This window comes from Oncorhynchus masou, chromosome 10, assembly GCF_036934945.1.
Source record: "Oncorhynchus masou masou isolate Uvic2021 chromosome 10, UVic_Omas_1.1, whole genome shotgun sequence".
Lineage (NCBI taxonomy): Eukaryota > Metazoa > Chordata > Actinopteri > Salmoniformes > Salmonidae > Oncorhynchus > Oncorhynchus masou.
The window spans coordinates 41,277,268-41,296,092 of NC_088221.1; the positions used below are offsets into that span (position 1 = coordinate 41,277,268).

Below are 18,825 nucleotides of genomic sequence, written 5' to 3' on the forward strand. Positions count from 1 at the left end.
GGATTAGTAACAGTAGTGGTAGGATTAGTAACAGTAGTGGTAGGATTAGTAGTGGTAGTATTAGTAACAGTAGTGGTAGTATTAGTAACAGTAGTGGTAGTATTAGTAACAGTAGTGATAGTATTAGTAACAGTAGTGGTAGGATTAGTAACAGTAGTGGTAGGATTAGTAGTGGTAGTATTAGTAACAGTAGTGGTAGGATTAGTAGTGGTAGTATTAGTAACAGTAGTGGTAGTATTAGTAACAGTAGTGGTAGTATTAGTAACAGTAGTGGTAGTATTAGTAACAGTAGTGGTAGGATTAGTAACAGTAGTGGTAGGATTAGTAACAGTAGTGGTAGTATTAGTAACAGTAGTGGTAGTATTAGTAACAGTAGTGGTAGGATTAGTAACAGTAGTGGTAGTATTAGTAGTGGTAGTATTAGTAACAGTAGTGGTAGGATTAGTAACAGTAGTGGTAGTATTAGTAACAGTAGTGGTAGGATTAGTAACAGTAGTGGTAGTATTAGTAACAGTAGTGGTAGTATTAGTAACAGTAGTGGTAGGATTAGTAGTGGTAGTGGTAGTATTTTCTTACTGTGTAAAGTTATGCGATCATAATTTAACATCCTGCTAGCTTAAGGCAGGTTGTAGCTACAGCATTTTTATATAGACACAAAATAGGAATAACATTTTAGATGTGGCTAAATTCATGTCTGCATTCTACATATTGCTGTTGTCTCTGATAACTGAGTCTTAATCAGATTCAGGTCCTAACTGAACACTGGTACTTGATGGATTCACTCTGTATGACTTTAAATTTAAAAAGAAAAATATATATATAAAAAAAAACAGGACAAAAAACCGTTAGTAGAAAGTCATTGTTTCACATCTTCTCAGAGTTCAGGTCCAGTGCTCCAGTGTCGTTCAGTGGCTTGAGGAACAGATGTCCTCTTCCTTAGCACTTATTGCAGTCTCTTCCTGCTTTAAACATTTCTAAAAGGGAGTCTGTGCACTTTGTAGGAATTCTTATGACAAGAAGCAGTGAACCAACGTTGGTACTAACAGAAAAACACTGCTCCAAACTGGAATATAGTGAGACGAGGAATTACAATGATCCAATCTCTTGATTGCTAGGGCAGGAACTTCCCAGGTTTGGGAATGCAGTAGGAGATGAATGTGCTCAGGGTAGGAAGTAGTCCCCTAGTTTGGAAACACCAGGAGTAGGAAGTATTCGTTGTGAGGAGGGTAGAAGCTAGCTCCCTCCCTGGTTCCCACTCAGAGCTCAGTGGTCAACAGACCTTTGTGCTTGGTGCCGTGCTCTTTGGGTGGCTGGGCCACAATGCTGGTGAGAGGAGAACAACTAAATAAAAAGCCCAGAACACCTACTTTTCAGTGTGCACAACATAAAGTAATGTATCATAGTAATATTCTAGTAGAATAGGAATATTGTATTGCTAGCCAGTATAATGTGATGCATGTGAACATCACAACGTAATGAGAAACTGCACAAGACAGTTCACATCCATCAATCTATGCATATTGTTCCAGGAGACCTGCCTGCACCATTCATCTCTCCATTTACCTGATGTGATCACTACTAACTTGTAGTGGTCACAACATTCATCTTAACGAACAGACGTTATTCAGCAGTACAGCCAAACTTTATAACTTCTGTAGAGATGTAGTGGGAAATTAAACATTTAGCTCCAGCTTTCACCAAGCTATTTCAAGAAGCTCATCAGGACCATAATTAGTAAATGGGGATGTTAATCACTACAGGCTTCAATTATTAAACAGGATGGAGAATTATATTGTCTACTCTTTACAACACAGCATATGGCATGGCACCAAAAACACATAGCAACGATGACCACAATGTCCAGATGAGACGACCTAAAGAACATTAGGACAAGGTAGAGATGACGACGTGCCACGACAGAGTTACCTGGTGTCAATCACATTGTGCGTTTGAGAGGAGAGATGGGGGTGCAGGGCTGGGGTGAGAGCCCCCCCTTCAGGTCGGAGAGGGGCGGCGGTCTTTGCAGAGGGGTCAAGGTCAAAGAGGCCGTCCGTAAAGATGGCAGCGAGTGGCTGTGTTAGAATGGGAGAAGGAAAGTGGACTGGCTGTGTCAGACTCTGAGGCAGCTACAGTAGGGATGGTAGACTGACGTACTTAAACACAGGCCAGACAGGCAGGCTAAAGACAGACAGGAGCATTAAAGCCTGGAGGACAGTGAAAGTCCATCAGTACTCACTGCAGCAGCAGGGATGATCCAGCGAGGTGACATCATGGGCTTGGATTGCACTGATGGTGGCGGTGACTACAAGAGAAGAATGCTGAAGAGTTACACTCAAACACCTATCACTTGGCACAATGAGGCCAAAGATAACAGCCGCTTGAAGCGTGAGGCAGCAGACTGGGTCTATAGACTTACTACTGGGGTTGGGTCTGAGAAGTCTATCAGGTTACTGCTCAGCGGGGCCCGCAGTGACGGAGGGGTGGGCATCTTCAGCTCCTCAGGTTTGGCCTGCATAGTGACAAGCCAATGGATATCACATTCCCACAAAAAAAGGCATACAATTCTCTGTGCATTCAGATGTAGTTTCCATTTTAATGCACGAGAGTAACCGGAAAAGCAAAACACAGATTAATTGATTACCTTTGTTGTTTGCCCCCCGTCAAGTATTTCAAGGGGCATCATAGGTGCTGATTGCATGAGATCCACAGCCAACATCTCAACACTGATGAGGAAAGAGGGACAAGAGTTTAATTCATTCCTATGGGATCTGATGAGGAAGTACTGAACAATAGCAAGGCTAACATACACATTACCAATGGACACAATCCTCACAAGTGCTTAATATGCAAAGTCATGTATCCAGGCAGAATTGAGTCATGTCACATTAGCAGGAGTGTGATTCCCATGCTCAATCAGATGGTATCAGAGAGCTATGATTCCCATAATCCACCAGACGGCAGCAGAGAGCTGTGTAAAAACACTGTCTTGGTCTTGAGTGCTGCAACCTATAGCCTAGTAGACTAAAGAACGCTTGCTAACAATGCTGACTAGAATCTATATATCCTTAAATGAGTGTCAGATGGAGCTGTAGTCCTGACTGCTGGACAGGTGGCCCCCTCTAACCTGGGTGTGCCCCACTCTTAGTCTCACATAGGGCTGGGTGATATGGCCAAAATATCTCCTCCTCATGAGGTGATTTTTGACAGTATGACGGTATTTAATGTTTTTGAATAATAAAAGTTGTAAATGTGCTTTATGAGATGTGTATGACCCAGGGTGGCAACACATAGATTCTACAAGTTATTACAATGGAGCTTTCTCCATTCTGATTGAACAGTATAAAACAAATTAAGCTTAAACCAAAAGTCCATCTCATTTTACAATATATAATTCCACACTGGGACAAAGGGCTGCTGGGACAAAGGGCTGCACGATATGTGCAAAAAAAAATAGAGGCCTTATTTTTAACCAAATATTGCAATTTGGATTTGACTTCCGATTTAGATCAACTGTTGGAATCATGGAAATATAACAATGACCACAGATGAAGAAGCCAGGGAGGCATTCGCATTACTATTCATTAGAATACTAATAGGATCTCTATGTAGGTATTATTGTGACAGGGTAGGAACCAAAGTGTTGGACAGTGTTTCCCAGGGGAATGGGACCCTAGAATGTTTGGCTACATTAAATACGCTCTCTTACTTCATGTAGCTAACATATTCATTCTTTGCCTATTCCTCTCAGATTCAGAAGATACTGTTGCATAAACATATTGATTTAGGCCTACACCAGCACTGGTATAAGGCTGTAGCTAGATACTTTTGCTCTGTCAGTGAATGAACACCATCCAACACAAACACACACCCCAACTACTGTACACCATCCAACACAACCCCAACTAACTACTGTACACCATCCAACACAACCCCCCAACTACTGTACACCATCCAACACAAACCCCCCCAACTACTGTACACCATCCAACACAAACCCCCCAACTACTGTACACCATCCAACACAAACCCCCCAACTACTGTACACCATCCAACACAAACCCCCCAACTACTGTACACCATCCAACACAAACCCCCCAACTACTGTACACCATCCATCCAATCACAAACCCCCCAACTACTGTACACCATCCATCTGTACACCATCCAACACAAACCCCCCCAACTACTGTACACCATCCAACACAAACCCCCCCAACTACTGTACACCATCCAACACAAACCCCCCAACTACTGTACACCATCCAACACAAACCCCCCTAACTACTGTACACCATCCAACACAAACCCCCCTAACTACTGTACACCATCCAACACAAACCCCAACTACTGTACACCATCCAACACAAACCCCAACTACTGTACACCATCCAACATAAACCCCAACTACTGTACACCATCCAACATAACACACCCTAACTACTGTACACCATCCAACATAACACACCCTAACTACTGTACACCATCCAACACACACCCTAACTACTGTACACCATCCAACTTAAACCCCAACTACTGAACATTGGCAAGCACATGGAACATACACATAAACACACACCAATATCTCACCAGTTCTAATTTAAACCATATGAACACTGCACAGTTTACTTCAAGAAGCATTAAGAAAGAACACATTGAAACCCCTCCCCCCCTGGGAATGAGCCGTTGATGTCATAACAGAATTATGCCAAGAACCCTCATAAATATTCTAGCTGTTAATGAGCTTTGGAGGAAGGCTGTGACTGGCTTAGGCTGGCTGTGGAGTGTTGGGGTGACTCCAGGGAGATGGAGACAGGGGAGGCTTGGTGACATTCCAAGATTGAGGTTTCCTTTGTCATCAAATATCGTACAATGAAGCGTGATCATCCAATGCTTTGAATGCACGAGGGGAAGTGAAAGATTGCACACTAAAGGGTAGAGACTAGGAACACAACCGTAGTGACTCTTTACGGTGTCCTCACTCACCTGGCTGCAGCTTCCTGTACATTGGTGTTCTTGTCCCCCATCACAACGTGCTCCTCCAGGGAGCTCTATAACATACAGAACATCAGTGGAGGTATAATACAATCAATGTGTAAGGTTGCGTGTATTTCAAAAAGAAACTTGCCACTGTACCCAACTTCCTGGTTATCCAAAAGTTTACAGCACTTATACAATACTTCCTCGAGCATCCCTGTACCATTTCTATGTTGCACCAAGATAATTTCTGAGTGTTCATCGACAAAGTGCTAGCACAGACAGTATGAAGATAGGCAGAAACTGCTCCTCCAATAGAAATCCCTGATCACGCTTGTAGGCAATGTCATGGCGACGGTGGCTAGCTAAGCTTATGGGCAGAAACATGTAAATGGGTTTTAAAATTAACAACTAAGAAAGAATGTATCACTTCTCCCATTGACTTCCCAACCCCGTCTTGGTCTGTGGAACCTGCTTCGAAGCGTTCCTGGAAGTTCCGCAAAACTCTGTGGTGCTGGTGTTCAGTACCTAGAGGACAGTACCGCAAAACTCTGTGGTGCTGGTGTTCAGTACCTAGAGGACAGTACCGCAAAACTCTGTGGTGCTGGTGTTCAGTACCTAGAGGACAGTACCGCAAAACTCTGTGGTGTTGGTGTTCAGTACCTAGAGGACAGTATCGCAAAACTCTGTGGTGCTGGTGTTCAGTACCTAGAGGACAGTACCGCAAAACTCTGTGGTGCTGGTGTTCAGTACCGCAAAACTCTGGTGCTGGTGTTCAGTACCTAGAGGACAGTACCGCAAAACTCTGTGGTGCTGGTGTTCAGTACCTCAAAACTCTGTGGTGCTGGTGTTCAGTACCTAGAGGACAGTATCCGCAAAACTCTGTGGTGCTGGTGTTCAGTACCTAGAGGACAGTACCGCAAAACTCTGTGGTGCTGGTGTTCAGTACCTAGAGGACAGTACCGCAAAACTCTGTGGTGCTGGTGTTCAGTACCTAGAGGACAGTACAGCAAAACTCTGTGGTGCTGGTGTTCAGTACCTAGAGGACAGTACAGCAAAACTCTGTGGTGCTGGTGTTCAGTACCTAGAGGACAGTACCGCAAAACTCTGTGGTGCTGGTGTTCAGTACCTTGAGGGCAGCCTGTGCCTGGGCTTTGATAATGTTCCTCTTCAGGTCCTCTGGGGGGCAAAGTGGAGAAGGCACAGAGCTGCTAGCCACACTGTTCAGACACTCCTCTGTGAGCTTCACCACTTCCTCCTTGTGGGGGGGGGACCAACACACACAGTTAGGCTACAGTATCTTCCTGTAAAGGCTGTAGTTACAGTATCTCTGCCCTTCACCTTCCTTAAAGATAAACACCCCACCCCTACAATGGCTCCCCACCCCTACAATGGCTCCCCACCCCACCAATGGCTCCCCACCCCACCCCTACAATGGCTCCCCACCCCACCCCTACAATGGCTCCCCACCCCACCAATGGCTCCCCACCCCACAATGGCCCCCACCCCACCCCTACAATGGCACCCCACCCCTACAATGGCACCCTACCCCACCCCTACAATGGCACCCCACCCCACCCCTACAATGGCACCCCACCCCACCCCTACAATGGCACCCCACCCCACCCCTACAATGGCACCCCACCCCACCCCTACAATGGCTCCCCACCCCACCCCTACAATGGCTCCCCACCCCCACAATGGCTCCCCACCCCCACAATGGCACCCCACCCCCCCCCACAATGGCTCCCCACCCCCACAATGGCTCCCCACCCTACAATGGCTCCCCACCCCACCCCCAATGACTCCCCACAAAATGACTCCCCACCCCACCCCCACAAATGGCTCCCCACCCCACCCCTGCAAATGGCTCCCCACCCCACCCCTGCAATGGCTCCCCACCCCACCCCTACAATGACTCCCCACCCCCACAATGGGCCCCCACCCCACCCCTACAATGGCTCCCCCCTCACCCTTTCTCCCCAGCCCACTGAGTTGCTCCCTGTCTGTCATTGCGTCCATACATTAGCCTGTCAAAGTGGCCTACTGTCTTCCTCAGCATATGGAGCCAATTAGGGTCCCTGTGAAACTAAAACCAGCACTCCTGGCAAGCCCCCTGCCTTTCAGCACACATCAAATCAAAAACCATCACACATTAGCTTTTTCCCAGAGAGACGGTCCATGCAGCTCTCTGCCCCTTCCCATACAACGCAGCGCTGCTCGTCTGACTGACACTAACCAGGCTTTGTTCCCTGTTAGAGGGCGGTGTGTGTGTGTTCTCTCACTACCTCTCTCCCTACCTCTCTCCCTACCTCTCTCCCTACCTCTCTCCCTACCTCTCTCCCTACCAGCTGAGTGCATTGACCTGGTTGTTCATGTTGAGGTTGGCTCTGGAAGGGACAGGGAGCGAGAGACTGTGTAGTTCCAGCTGCTTCAGCCGCGCTGCCGCCTCTGTTGAAGGAACACGGACACGTCTTTACTATCAGTAACACTCCTGGTGAAGCACACAGAACATTTCACTGTGGAATACATTTCATAGTTCTATTCAGCACGTTCAATAACACCAGTGACCATCTTTTGTGTACCAAGCCTCCCATAACAGACATCCTGTGTTTGGTAGGCAGGATATTTGGTAGGCAGGATATTTGGTAGGCAGGATATTTGGTAGGCAGGATATTTGGTAGGCAGGATATTTGCAAGGCAGTGCACTTCTTTTTGACATTATACAACCTTACCGAACACAACTTCCTCTGCAGGGGGAGTACTTTTAACGAGGCAAGTACTACTACTAAGGTTACCTACTAAACATATGACATGACTGGTGTTATGCAGTAAGTCCAGCCTTGGCATGACTGTGTGAAAGCTCACCTGCAAGAGAGACTTTCTCCTCCCCTGTGAGGCTGGAGGCGGAGGCAGCCATGCTTAGCCCCGCCTCCTCAGACAGGCCTGCTGTCGCCATGGGAACGGGTGTATGGGTGACATCATTAACGCATGTCTCCAGCAGATCGGCTACGAGTGGCAAGGCCATGCTGCGGACACACACACACACACACACACACACACACACACACACACACACACACAGATACAGGCATGAGAGGGAGACACTGCTATACAAGCAGAGTTTTTCCAGAGCATTTGATCTGACAACAAAATTAACAACCTCCAGGGTAGTTACTGGGCCCAGGTCCCCCCCCCCCTCTGATCAAATCACCTGGTACAGAAAGACAGGGTCACAACATGAGTATGACTTACCTGTGAACACTGGATGAGAAAGACGGAAGACTCTGCCCCACTGTGACAGTTAATGAATGAGGCTCAGAGCCAGCACCATGCACGACTCATCCTGAAATCAACTGGCCATATCCAGAATTACACTTGTAAGTCAACAGCTCCTTTATCAGGCCTAGAGTTAGCTCAGGTAACTGTATGGTAATGAGGAAGTAGATTGTTCTCTACATCAAAGAGGGCCTTGACGTGAGACCAGCAGGGCGTAGCTTACACTTGGCTGCAGCCTGAGGACAAAGACACGGTGAAAGCTGAGGGAAATATTACCACCTACTGCCTCAAGTCCTGTAGACGTGACACACCACGCATCATGTAACACGACAATGGCATCATCTATACAAACTGCATGTAAGGAGAACAACAATGGTCTGAGAACTCTTTACACACAGTTTGGGAGGGAAAGGGAGACTGGTGGGAGAAGGGAGTTGGAGAGGGAGGGAAGGGGATAGAGGGAGTAGATAGAGGGGGCGGTGTACTAGCTAGCGGATCACATTCCATATGTGACTGCAGTGAGATTACAGGCCGAGAGGCTGCGTTTACGCAGGCAGACCAATTCTGATATGTTTTTCACTAATTAGACTTTTGAGCAAAACAGATCAGCTGTGAAAAAGATCCGATGTGAAAAGATGTGACTGGGGAAAAGACCAATTATTAGACAAAAGAGCAGAATTGGGCGGCCTGTTTAAACGCAGCCTAAGAGGCTTTGATACAACTGGTTTCAGTTGTCATAGAGACGACATCTGCCTCTTTCGTAGTAAATAAGATGCTGCCAGCTACTAATAATTACACCTCAGGGACTAGTGACATCACTGGCCATAATACAGCCGAACAGCACTTGTTGCCTCTACAGAATTTAACAAACAAGTATACAAATGACTGAGTGCAGTGCACTTTACACTGAAACTATATAAAACAACAACTGCCTACTCACTTCCCATCTGGAGTTGGGCGCTTTATTTCTGTTCATTATCAGAAGTCTCAATAAATTACAATACTGAGACAACCTTTGTTAACGCGACTTAATAATATAAACAGGAAGTTAATTTAAAATGAAAAAAATAATAATAAAAAATCATTGGTAGAGCTGTGTAAGAGTACTGCTAATATATAGAAATAATATAGAATTATTAGACTACAAAATTAAATAGCGAGGAGTTTACAGTAAGTACACTGTTAGAAGATGGATTCCTCTATGGATTCATAGTTTGTGCATTAACCTAACACCGATTAAGGCAAGACTGAAACATGTGCAGATCAATAAAACGTACCAAAAACAGATTAAAATCAACAATGGTAAAAACGTGGGTTGAATCAAATCGTTGGATGATTGAGAATACACACAGACAGCAGGCAGTAACATGATATGTAACAGATAAAACAACTGGGGAAGTGAGGACAAGAGGAACACTTCATATCCCTGGAAATATCATATAAAGTCATTCTTCAGAGACATAAGTCTTTCAGTCTGTCTATAATTGAACAGAACAGTGGTCCAGTGGGTTCATGTTCCCTCTCTCCTCTTGGTTCCTGCCTACAGACTGGTTTCTATTCTACTGTTCCTCCCTCCAATACCATCTTGCCAGACCCAGATGGTTTCGGTGGGGAGGGGGTTCATGGCAGTGGTTGAGTGAGGAGGAGGAGGAATGGGCAGGAGTAGAGAGAGAATCGTCCAGGTAAGGTGCCCCTGAGACACACAGAGCTCTGTCTGGTCTGTCTCTTGTTGAGTATTAGCCTAGTGTCCCAGGGTGGGACAGGGGGCAGTGGTGTCCGTCCACTCACCCACATCCAGGAGAAGGGTCAGCATTGCATGGTGGAAGGGTGAGGCCTGGACAGGAAGGGCGGAGGAGAGGAGAAGACAGGGGGTATGGTGAAGGAGTCAAAAACAGGAGTGTGTGGAAGAGAAGGAGTGGCAGAGCAGATGAGGAGGGAGGACTGGGGAGGAGATACAGCAGAACTTACAGAGAAGGAGTGGCAGAGCAGATGAGGAGGGAGGACTGGAGAGGAGATACAGGCAAGTCCTTCTCTGTAAGTTCTGCTGTATTAGGTGTTCAGTGACTAATCAGCTGTGAGTGACTATTCTTTCTGAAAACTAAAGTCTGTGTCCCTACCAAGTGCAAGACATAGGTAAACGGGAGGTCCCTGAAGTCAGCATTCACTTACATGATAGTATTACAACAGCATTGAGAAAGAGAGACCTAACTATGTGTCACCATTGCTGTTGAAAATAACCTATGGAGTGATGGAAGTTCCCGATATAATTCACTACATACAGTATGTTGTGACATCACTGCATGATGATCTCAGAGACATGAATAGTCGTGACATTCTTTAGAGTGTGGTTGACTAACACAACTACGTCAGTGGACTTGAAGCACCGCATTTCAAATCACAGATTAAAAATCGGCAGACCGTAATCTTTCGTGGAAAGTGAGACAATCCGTCGGGACTGAATGGGATGTGTATGATAACAGCAGCAGTATTTTGAGTTTTTCCCCATCACTGGTTACCTAATTTCGCAGGTGTTAGCGTCTCTTGAATTTCGCAGGTGTTAGCGTCTTTTGAATTTCGTAAGGGGACATTCGTGGAGCACCTCGTTCCAGTTCCGCTCATCATTCTAGTATTTCTTGAGATCTTCTCCTAACATGTATGGACCAAGAACTTAATCGAGCAGATGACCAATTACATGAAACTTTAGTTCAGGGTTAGCTGAGATTAGGCAGATAGGAAACATCTCTTCCAATGTTGACCGTTTCAAAGTCAATGTGAGTGGAGAGTGTTTGTCATACTTATGAATGCCTAGGGGATTGCAAAGCTACTGTTTATTTACCAATGTTAATCAAATCTTCTGTAATTTTGATAATTAACAGGTACTCTATGGCAATCTATAGTATCTTGGGTCATTTTTATATCTGAGTATATAGTATACATTTTTTACATCTGTCTCTATATTGTCCATGGGTTTCTGTCCTTGAAATTCACCAAAACTCTATACCCGCACAACTAGGCTAACCGCTCTTCAAAGACCACTGAAGAAGCAGGCAACTCTATACCCGCACAACTAGGAGAACCGCTCTTCAAAGACCGCTGAAGAAGCAGGCAACTCTATACCTGTACAACTAGGAGAACCGCTCTTCAAAGACCGCTGAAGAAGGAATGCTAGAGGTGTACTAATCAGAAATCTTAATATTGATGTTCGCAGTACTTCTATAGAGGGTGGATGATGAGGTGTGTATAGATGAGTGTGAAACAGAGGTCAAAGAGGTGGTAACAGGAACATTACACAGACAGACATGGAGGACAACTTAACATCAATGAAACCTTTTTTTTTTAAAGCTACTATGGCTAGCTAATTAGAAACGTGCTTGTTGTTGTCATGCATTTTTGTTAGGTTAGTGGGAAGGCAGGCAGTTAATGGTAACTGGAGTGATTGGGAGTGTGTTTGGTGGAGGCTAATGAGGGTAAACTGAGGGAGAGAGGAGAAGAGGTTAGCATGCAGAATCATCCACGGGTTGGGGTGGAGAGGGGTGCAACCTAAAGACCAATTTAACACGACTCCTATGCTTCTGTAAAAGTCCATTTCTGAATGAACACTGGCCTTCACCTGCATCGTTAATCCTCAACAACTGAAAACGGAATCGATGACGTGATCTTCAATATCTTCCGAGGTACAGCCAGGAAAGCTAAGCAGTCAGCAAAGAGCCTAAGGAATGTGTCTAGCAGGTCTCGTTCATTGCCAGTAACTGCACAAACAAATAATCTGATCTCAACATGAATCAATGCAAGAGATTATCAAATTACAGGAAAGAACAAAACCAAAAAAAAACTGAAAAACTATTCAGTGAGTCCGACGTCAGGCTCCTATTAGTATAAACGCAGTCATAATACTGGTCCTTAAAGTCTCTGCTCTGGCCCTGGTCTGTGTCGCAGTCAGACCCACAGGGTTAGGAGCAGTGTTACTCCAGAACTCCAGCAAAATCCTAGCCTCATTTATTCATGTGAATTCCCCACTTAACACTGTGCTAGTATGGCCACAGCTGCTATTAACCCACAGTGAGTAAAAGCTACACTGAGTGTACAAAACATTAGGAACACCCTTCCAAGAGGCTTCTAAACAGCTTCTACCCCCAAGACATAAGGCTGCTGAAGATCTAGTCAAATGGCTACCCAGACTATTTGCATTACCCCCCCCCACGGTTGGGATGGTGTTATTCAGCTTGCAAGCATCCCCCTTTTTCTTCCAAACATAACAATGGTCATTATGGCCAAACAGTTCTATTTTTGTTTCATCAGACCAGAGGACATTTCTCCAAACTGTAGTTTGGCTTTTTTATGGCAGTTTTGGAGCAGTGGCTTCTTCCTTGCTGAGAGGCCTTTCAGGTTATGTCGATATAGGACTCGTTTTACTGTGGATATAGATACTTTTGTACCCATTTCATCCAGCATCTTCACAAGGTCCTTTGCTGTTGTTCTGGGATTGATTTGTACTTTTCTCACCAAAGTACGTTAATCTCTAGGAGACAGAACACGTCTCCTTCCTGAGCGGTATGACGGCTGCGTGGTCCCATGGTATTTATACTTACGTACTATTGTTTGTACAAATGAACGTGGTACCTCCAGGCGTTTGGAAATTGCTCCCAAGGATGGACCAGACTTTTTTCTGAGGTCTTGGCTGATTTCTTTTGATTTTCCCATGATGTCAAGCAAATAATAGGGAGTTTGAAGGTAGGCCTTGAAATACATCCACAGGTACACCTCAAATGATGTCAATTAGCCTGTCAGAAGCTTCTAAACCCATGACATGATTTTCTGGAATTTTCCAAGCTGTTTAAAGGCACAGTCAACTTCGGAACCACTAGAATTGTGATACAGTGAATTATAAGTGAAATAATCTGTCTGTAAACAATTGTTGGAAAAATTACTTGTGTCATGCACAAAGTAGATGTCCTAACCGACTTGCCAAAACTATAGTTTGTTAACAAGAAATTTGTGGAGGGGTTGAAAAACAAGTTTGAATGACTCCAACATAAGTGTATGTAAACTTCCGACTTTCAACTGTACCTGCATATAACCCTCTACTACACCACTGATGGGGAACAGGCCTAGATCCAGGGAGGATGCTGTGCCATTATCTTCAGTTCCACAGCCTGATCTGATCGCATGACAACGTGAGAGTCTCTTCCCTGGCCTGTGTGAAGTGGCTCTGAAGAGATCTTCTGGCCTAAAGTAAACTTTCATTAAATCGTAATCGCCAGCTGGCAGAGACCTTCAAGCTTGTTCACTCAGTGCCATGAAATATGCACCCAGTGTGATTTAAGCGTTTATAGGCTGTGGGCTGACATTTTGATCTATCCTCAGTGGCTGCTTTAATCAAATCAAACAACTAGCCTACAGTACTGCATTATCATTATAATCAAGTTTGTTTTTCATTACTCTTCCTCATATGGCTAGGGAGGGAGATGAGAAGAGGATTTAACAAAGTGGAGGGAGGATACAGTACCATTAGTAGATCACAACAAGTGGTGGACGTGAAAACGGGACAGAGGCCAAAGGTCACCTGAGTATTTGGGTTGGTATTGAAGGAGGATCAATGCAGAGAGCAACCATTACCATGGATGAAGATGATTTGTTTACCCAAGGAGAAAGTCCCCAGCCCCGAATCACAGGACCCAGTCCCCAGCCCCGAATCACAGGACCCAGTCCCCAGCCCCGAATCACAGGACCCAGTCCCCAGCCCCGAATCACAGGACCCAGTCCCGAATCACAGGACCCAGTCCCCAGCCCCGAATCACAGGACCCAGTCCCCAGCCCCGAATCACAGGACCCAGTCCCCAGCCCCGAATCACAGGACCCAGTCCCCAGCCCCGAATCACAGGACCCAGTCCCCAGCCCCGAATCACAGGACCCAGTCCCCAGCCCTGAATCACAGGACCCAGTCCCCAGCCCCGAATCACAGGACCCAGTCCCCAGCCCCGAATCACAGGACCCAGTCCCCAGCCCCGAATCACAGGACCCAGTCCCCAGCCCCGAATCACAGGACCTAGCAGGACCAAGATAACTTAATTGGTTGAAGCAGAACTCCAGATAACTTGGAGGGTACATACCTTGCCTTATGAAAAGGTCTGTTTGGCTTCAGTACATCATTCTAGAACAAAAAAGGTAGAGCTTAAAAATTGGGATTTATCTTAAAGGAACACAGCTTCAAGGTCAACGAAATACAGGAACCGTTTATTTTTAATATGTCAGGAATTCGAAAGGCAGACAGCCTTCATTGCAGAGTCATCCTCTGGGGATCAAGTTTTAGGAGAGAAGAGAGAGGAGGCTGAGGAAAAGGATGGGGTATTTCCTAGAAAAGAGAGTTTGTTGTTTCCACCCCAGCGGGGGTCATGGCCACCACCAACGCGGCAGTAGCTGGACGACAACCACTATCCGTCTACTCCGTGTCATAACACACTGTCAAACATGCACCACCACCCCCCCAGATCCCCTTCACATTCAAGTCACTCAGTGTACCTCTACACACTCACCAAACCACCACCCGACCTCCTGAGAGCTCCAGGGTGAGCGTAATGTAGCCAGGGTCACGTTCACTAGGGCACACCATGGAAAACGCTTCAAAACATTTTGCAACGGAAAACAAAAATGTGTGTCTCTTATTTAACTTATTTAAAGTCCAGTTAATCCCACCACTGTTTCAGTCTAACTTATTCAATTTGGTGCTTAATGAACACGACCCAGGGGCCTAGTGGTTAGAAGGTTGGGCCAGGAACCAAAAAGTTGCAAGATCAAATCCCCGAGCTGACATGGTAAAAATCTGTCGTTCTGCCCCTGAACAAGGCAGTTAAGCCACTGTTTCCCTGAACAAGGCAGTTAACCCACTGTTTCCCTGAACAAGGCAGTTAAGCCACTGTTTCCCTGAACAAGGCAGTTAAGCCACTGTTTCCCTGAACAAGGCAGTTAAGCCACTGTTTCCCTGAACAAGGCAGTTAAGCCACTGTTTCCCTGAACAAGGCAGTTAAGCCACTGTTTCCCTGAACAAGGCAGTTAAGCCACTGTTTCCCTGAACAAGGCAGTTAACCCACTGTTTCCCTGAACAAGGCAGTTAACCCACTGTTTCCCTGAACAAGGCAGTTAAGCCACTGTTTCCCTGAACAAGGCAGTTAAGCCACTGTTTCCCTGAACAAGGCAGTTAAGCCACTGTTTCCCTGAACAAGGCAGTTAACCCACTGTTCCCCTGAACAAGGCAGTTAACCCACTGTTCCCCTGAACAAGGCAGTTAACCCACTGTTCCCCGGGCGCCGAAGACGTGAATGTCAATTAAGGCAATCCCCCGCACCGCTCTGATTCAGAGGGGTTGGGTTAAATGCAGAAGGCACATTTAGGTGTCTCCCCATCTGCCTGGTCACTAGCTGTCGCAGAGCAGGCACTAGGCAGAGCCACTACGCACGTCCACAATGGCACCTTCCCTCCATAGCCCACTACTCTGATGAAAAGCAATGCACTACATAGGAAATAGGGTGTGATTTGGGATGCTGCCTCTGTGTCCTCTACCCAGTGCCCACTGCCCAATGACAGCTCTGTGCCACCCACTGCACTGCCCCAGTGGCACCCACGACCAGCAGGATGACCAGATTAGGCAGCTTAATGCTCTTATGGCATTAGAACAGAGAGCGCCTCACCTCCTCTTCTCCGATTGGCCACCGCCAGGACTCCTGGGGAGGGTTTCGATTTTCATAGGTCTGCTGGTGGAGACTGAGGATGCAGGGCTGACCACGGGCAGGGACCAGGGGCTTCTGATGTGGAGGGGCTGGGGGGAAGAGACAGGGGTTAGGTCTGATGTGGAGGGGCTGGGGGAGAGACAGGGGTTAGGTCTGATGTGGAGGGGCTGGGGAGAGACAGGGGTTAGTTAGGTCTGATGTGGAGGGGCTGGGGGGAAGAGACAGGGGTTAGGTCTGATGTGGAGGGGCTGGGGGGAAGAGACAGGGGTTAGGTCTGATGTGGAGGGGCTGGGGGGAGAGACAGGGGTTAGGTCTGATGTGGAGGGGCTGGGGGAGAGACAGGGGTTAGGTCCGATTAGGTCTGATGTGGAGGGGCTGGGGGAGAGACAGGGGTTAGGTCCGATGTGGAGGGGCTGGGGGAAGAGACAGGGGTTAGGTCCGATGTGGAGGGGCTGGGGGGAAGAGACAGGGGTTAGGTCCGATGTGGAGGGGCTGGGGGAAGAAGGGGTTAGGTCCGATGTGGAGGGGCTGGGGGAGGGGGGTTAGGTCTGATGTGGAGGGGCTGGGGGAGAGACAGGGGTTAGTTAGGTCCGATGTGGAGGGGCTGGGGGGAAGAGACAGGGGTTAGGTCCGATGTGGAGGGGCTGGGGGAGAGACAGGGGTTAGTTAGGTCCATGTGGAGGGGCTGGGGGAGAGACCGAGGGAGGGGCTAGTTAGGTCCGATGTGGAGGGGCTGGGGAGACAGGGGTTAGGTCCGAGTGGAGGGGCTGGGGGAAGGACAGGGGTTAGGTCCGATGTGGAGGGGCTGGGGGAGAGACAGGGGTTAGGTCCGATGTGGAGGGGCTGGGGGGAAGAGACAGGGGTTAGTTAGGTCTGATGTGGAGGGGCTGGGGGAGAGACAGGGGTTAGTTAGGTCCGATGTGGAGGGGCTGGGGGAAGAGACAGGGGTTAGGTCCGATGTGGAGGGGCTGGGGGGAGAGACAGGGGTTAGGTCCGATGTGGAGGGGCTGGGGGAGAGACAGGGGTTAGGTCCGATGTGGAGGGGCTGGGGAGGGGTTAGGTCCGATGTGGAGGGGCTGGGGGAAGAGACAGGGGTTAGTTAGGTCCGATGTGGAGGGGCTGGGGGAGAGACAGGGGTTAGTTAGGTCCGATGTGGAGGGGCTGGGGTGGAGGGGCTGGGGGAAGAGACAGGGGTTAGTTAGGTCCGATGTGGAGGGGCTGGGGGAGAGACAGGGGTTAGTTAGGTCCGATGTGGAGGGGCTGGGGGAAGAGACAGGGTTAGGTCTTAGATGTGGAGGGGCTGGGGGAAGAGACAGGGGTTAGGGGTGGAGGGGCTGGGGGAGAGACAGGGGTTAGTTAGGTCCGATGTGGGGGAGGGGCTGGGGGAAGAGACAGGGGTTAGTTAGGTCTGATGTGGAGGGGCTGGGGGAGAGACAGGGGTTAGTTAGGTCCGATGTGGAGGGGCTGGGGGAGAGACAGGGGTTAGGTCCGATGTGGAGGGGCTGGGGGGAAGAGACAGGGGTTAGGTCTGATGTGGAGGGGCTGGGGGAGAGACAGGGGTTAGTTAGGTCCGATGTGGAGGGGCTGGGGGGAAGAGACAGGGGTTAGGTCCGATGTGGAGGGGCTGGGGGAGACAGACAGGGTTAGGTCCGATGTGGAGGGGCTGGGGGAAGAGACAGGGGTTAGGTCCGATGTGGAGGGGCTGGGGGGAAGAGACAGGGGTTAGGTCCGATGTGGAGGGGCTGGGGGGAAGAGACAGGGGTTAGGTCTGATGTGGAGGGGCTGGGGGAAGAGACAGGGGTTAGGTCCGATGTGGAGGGGGGGCTGGGGGAGAGACAGGGGTTAGGTCCGATGTGGAGGGGCTGGGGGAAGAGACAGGGGTTACCGATGGGAGTTAGAGACAGGGTTAGTCCGATGTGGAGGGGCTGGGGGAGAGACAGACAGGGGTTAGGTCCGATGTGGAGGGGCTGGGGGAGAGACAGGGGTTAGGTCCGATGTGGAGGGGCTGGGGGAGAGACAGGGGTTAAGTCCGATGTGGAGGGGCTGGGGGGAGAGACAGGGGTTAGGTCTGATGTGGAGGGGCTGGGGGAGAGACAGGGGTTAGGTCTGATGTGGAGGGGCTGGGGGAAGAGTCAGGGGTTAGGTCCGATGTGGAGGGGCTGGGGGGAAGAGACAGGGGTTAGGTCCGATGTGGAGGGGCTGGGGGAAGAGACAGGGGTTAGGTCCGATGTGGAGGGGCTGGGGGGAAGAGACAGGGGTTAGGTCCGTTCGGCTATTTGAATATTAAAATAACTGTGCCCATCCCTAACACTGATTCTTCCAAGTCCTGAAATAAAAAAATCATGTTGAATTGAGATTCTCCATAGAAAGTGCTTCCCAGTCCAAGACCAGGCTTAATATGTGCCTGGGAAACTGTCACTAGAGTCAGTTGGGTTCCAGGACAGCAGAGCAACATACCTTGGCATCTGTGTTGGGGCTCATTCCGTTGTTGTGACTGGTAAAGAGAGGAGAGAGAACTCAACGGACATGATTGTTGTTTTTTTAACCTTTGACCTTTCAGCCTTAAGAGCTTATGTTGATGTAACCCTGAAGCAAATGACATTCCACCTTTGTTTTTCACAGAAGACATGGCTGCCATGGAGGACTCATGTCCTTGTCAGAGCACTATGCCTTTGATCAATCACTCATCGCTACGGCGATGCACGTGAAGTGAGTCATGACGACATCACTGCTAACTATCTAAGTAATCCACACACATGATTGAACCATTATGATTCAGTGAGCATGACGAATGGTAAGAAGGGGACGGCAGGCTGACTTTTATAATTACCCCCTTCTCTCCGTGACA

General features: G+C 48.1%; 1 protein-coding gene across 2 annotated transcripts in view; it reads right to left on the reverse strand.

Annotated features, from left to right (window-relative positions):
* Positions 1 to 483: 483 nt before the first annotated feature.
* Positions 484 to 18,825, reverse strand: part of LOC135547637 (band 4.1-like protein 5) — a 40,638-nt gene continuing 22,296 nt past the window's right edge. For both annotated transcript variants that reach the window (XM_064976814.1, XM_064976813.1), the window contains 11 exons: positions 18,435 to 18,471; positions 15,939 to 16,066; positions 7,843 to 8,003; positions 7,340 to 7,425; positions 6,104 to 6,232; positions 4,984 to 5,048; positions 2,642 to 2,723; positions 2,417 to 2,509; positions 2,237 to 2,302; positions 1,927 to 2,072; positions 484 to 1,323 (listed from right to left, as the gene is read on the reverse strand). In XM_064976814.1, coding sequence (XP_064832886.1) covers positions 1,257 to 1,323; positions 1,927 to 2,072; positions 2,237 to 2,302; positions 2,417 to 2,509; positions 2,642 to 2,723; positions 4,984 to 5,048; positions 6,104 to 6,232; positions 7,340 to 7,425; positions 7,843 to 8,003; positions 15,939 to 16,066; positions 18,435 to 18,471 — 1,060 coding nt within the window. In that variant the 3' untranslated portion in view covers positions 484 to 1,256. The remainder of the gene's footprint in view (positions 1,324 to 1,926; positions 2,073 to 2,236; positions 2,303 to 2,416; positions 2,510 to 2,641; positions 2,724 to 4,983; positions 5,049 to 6,103; positions 6,233 to 7,339; positions 7,426 to 7,842; positions 8,004 to 15,938; positions 16,067 to 18,434; positions 18,472 to 18,825) is intronic.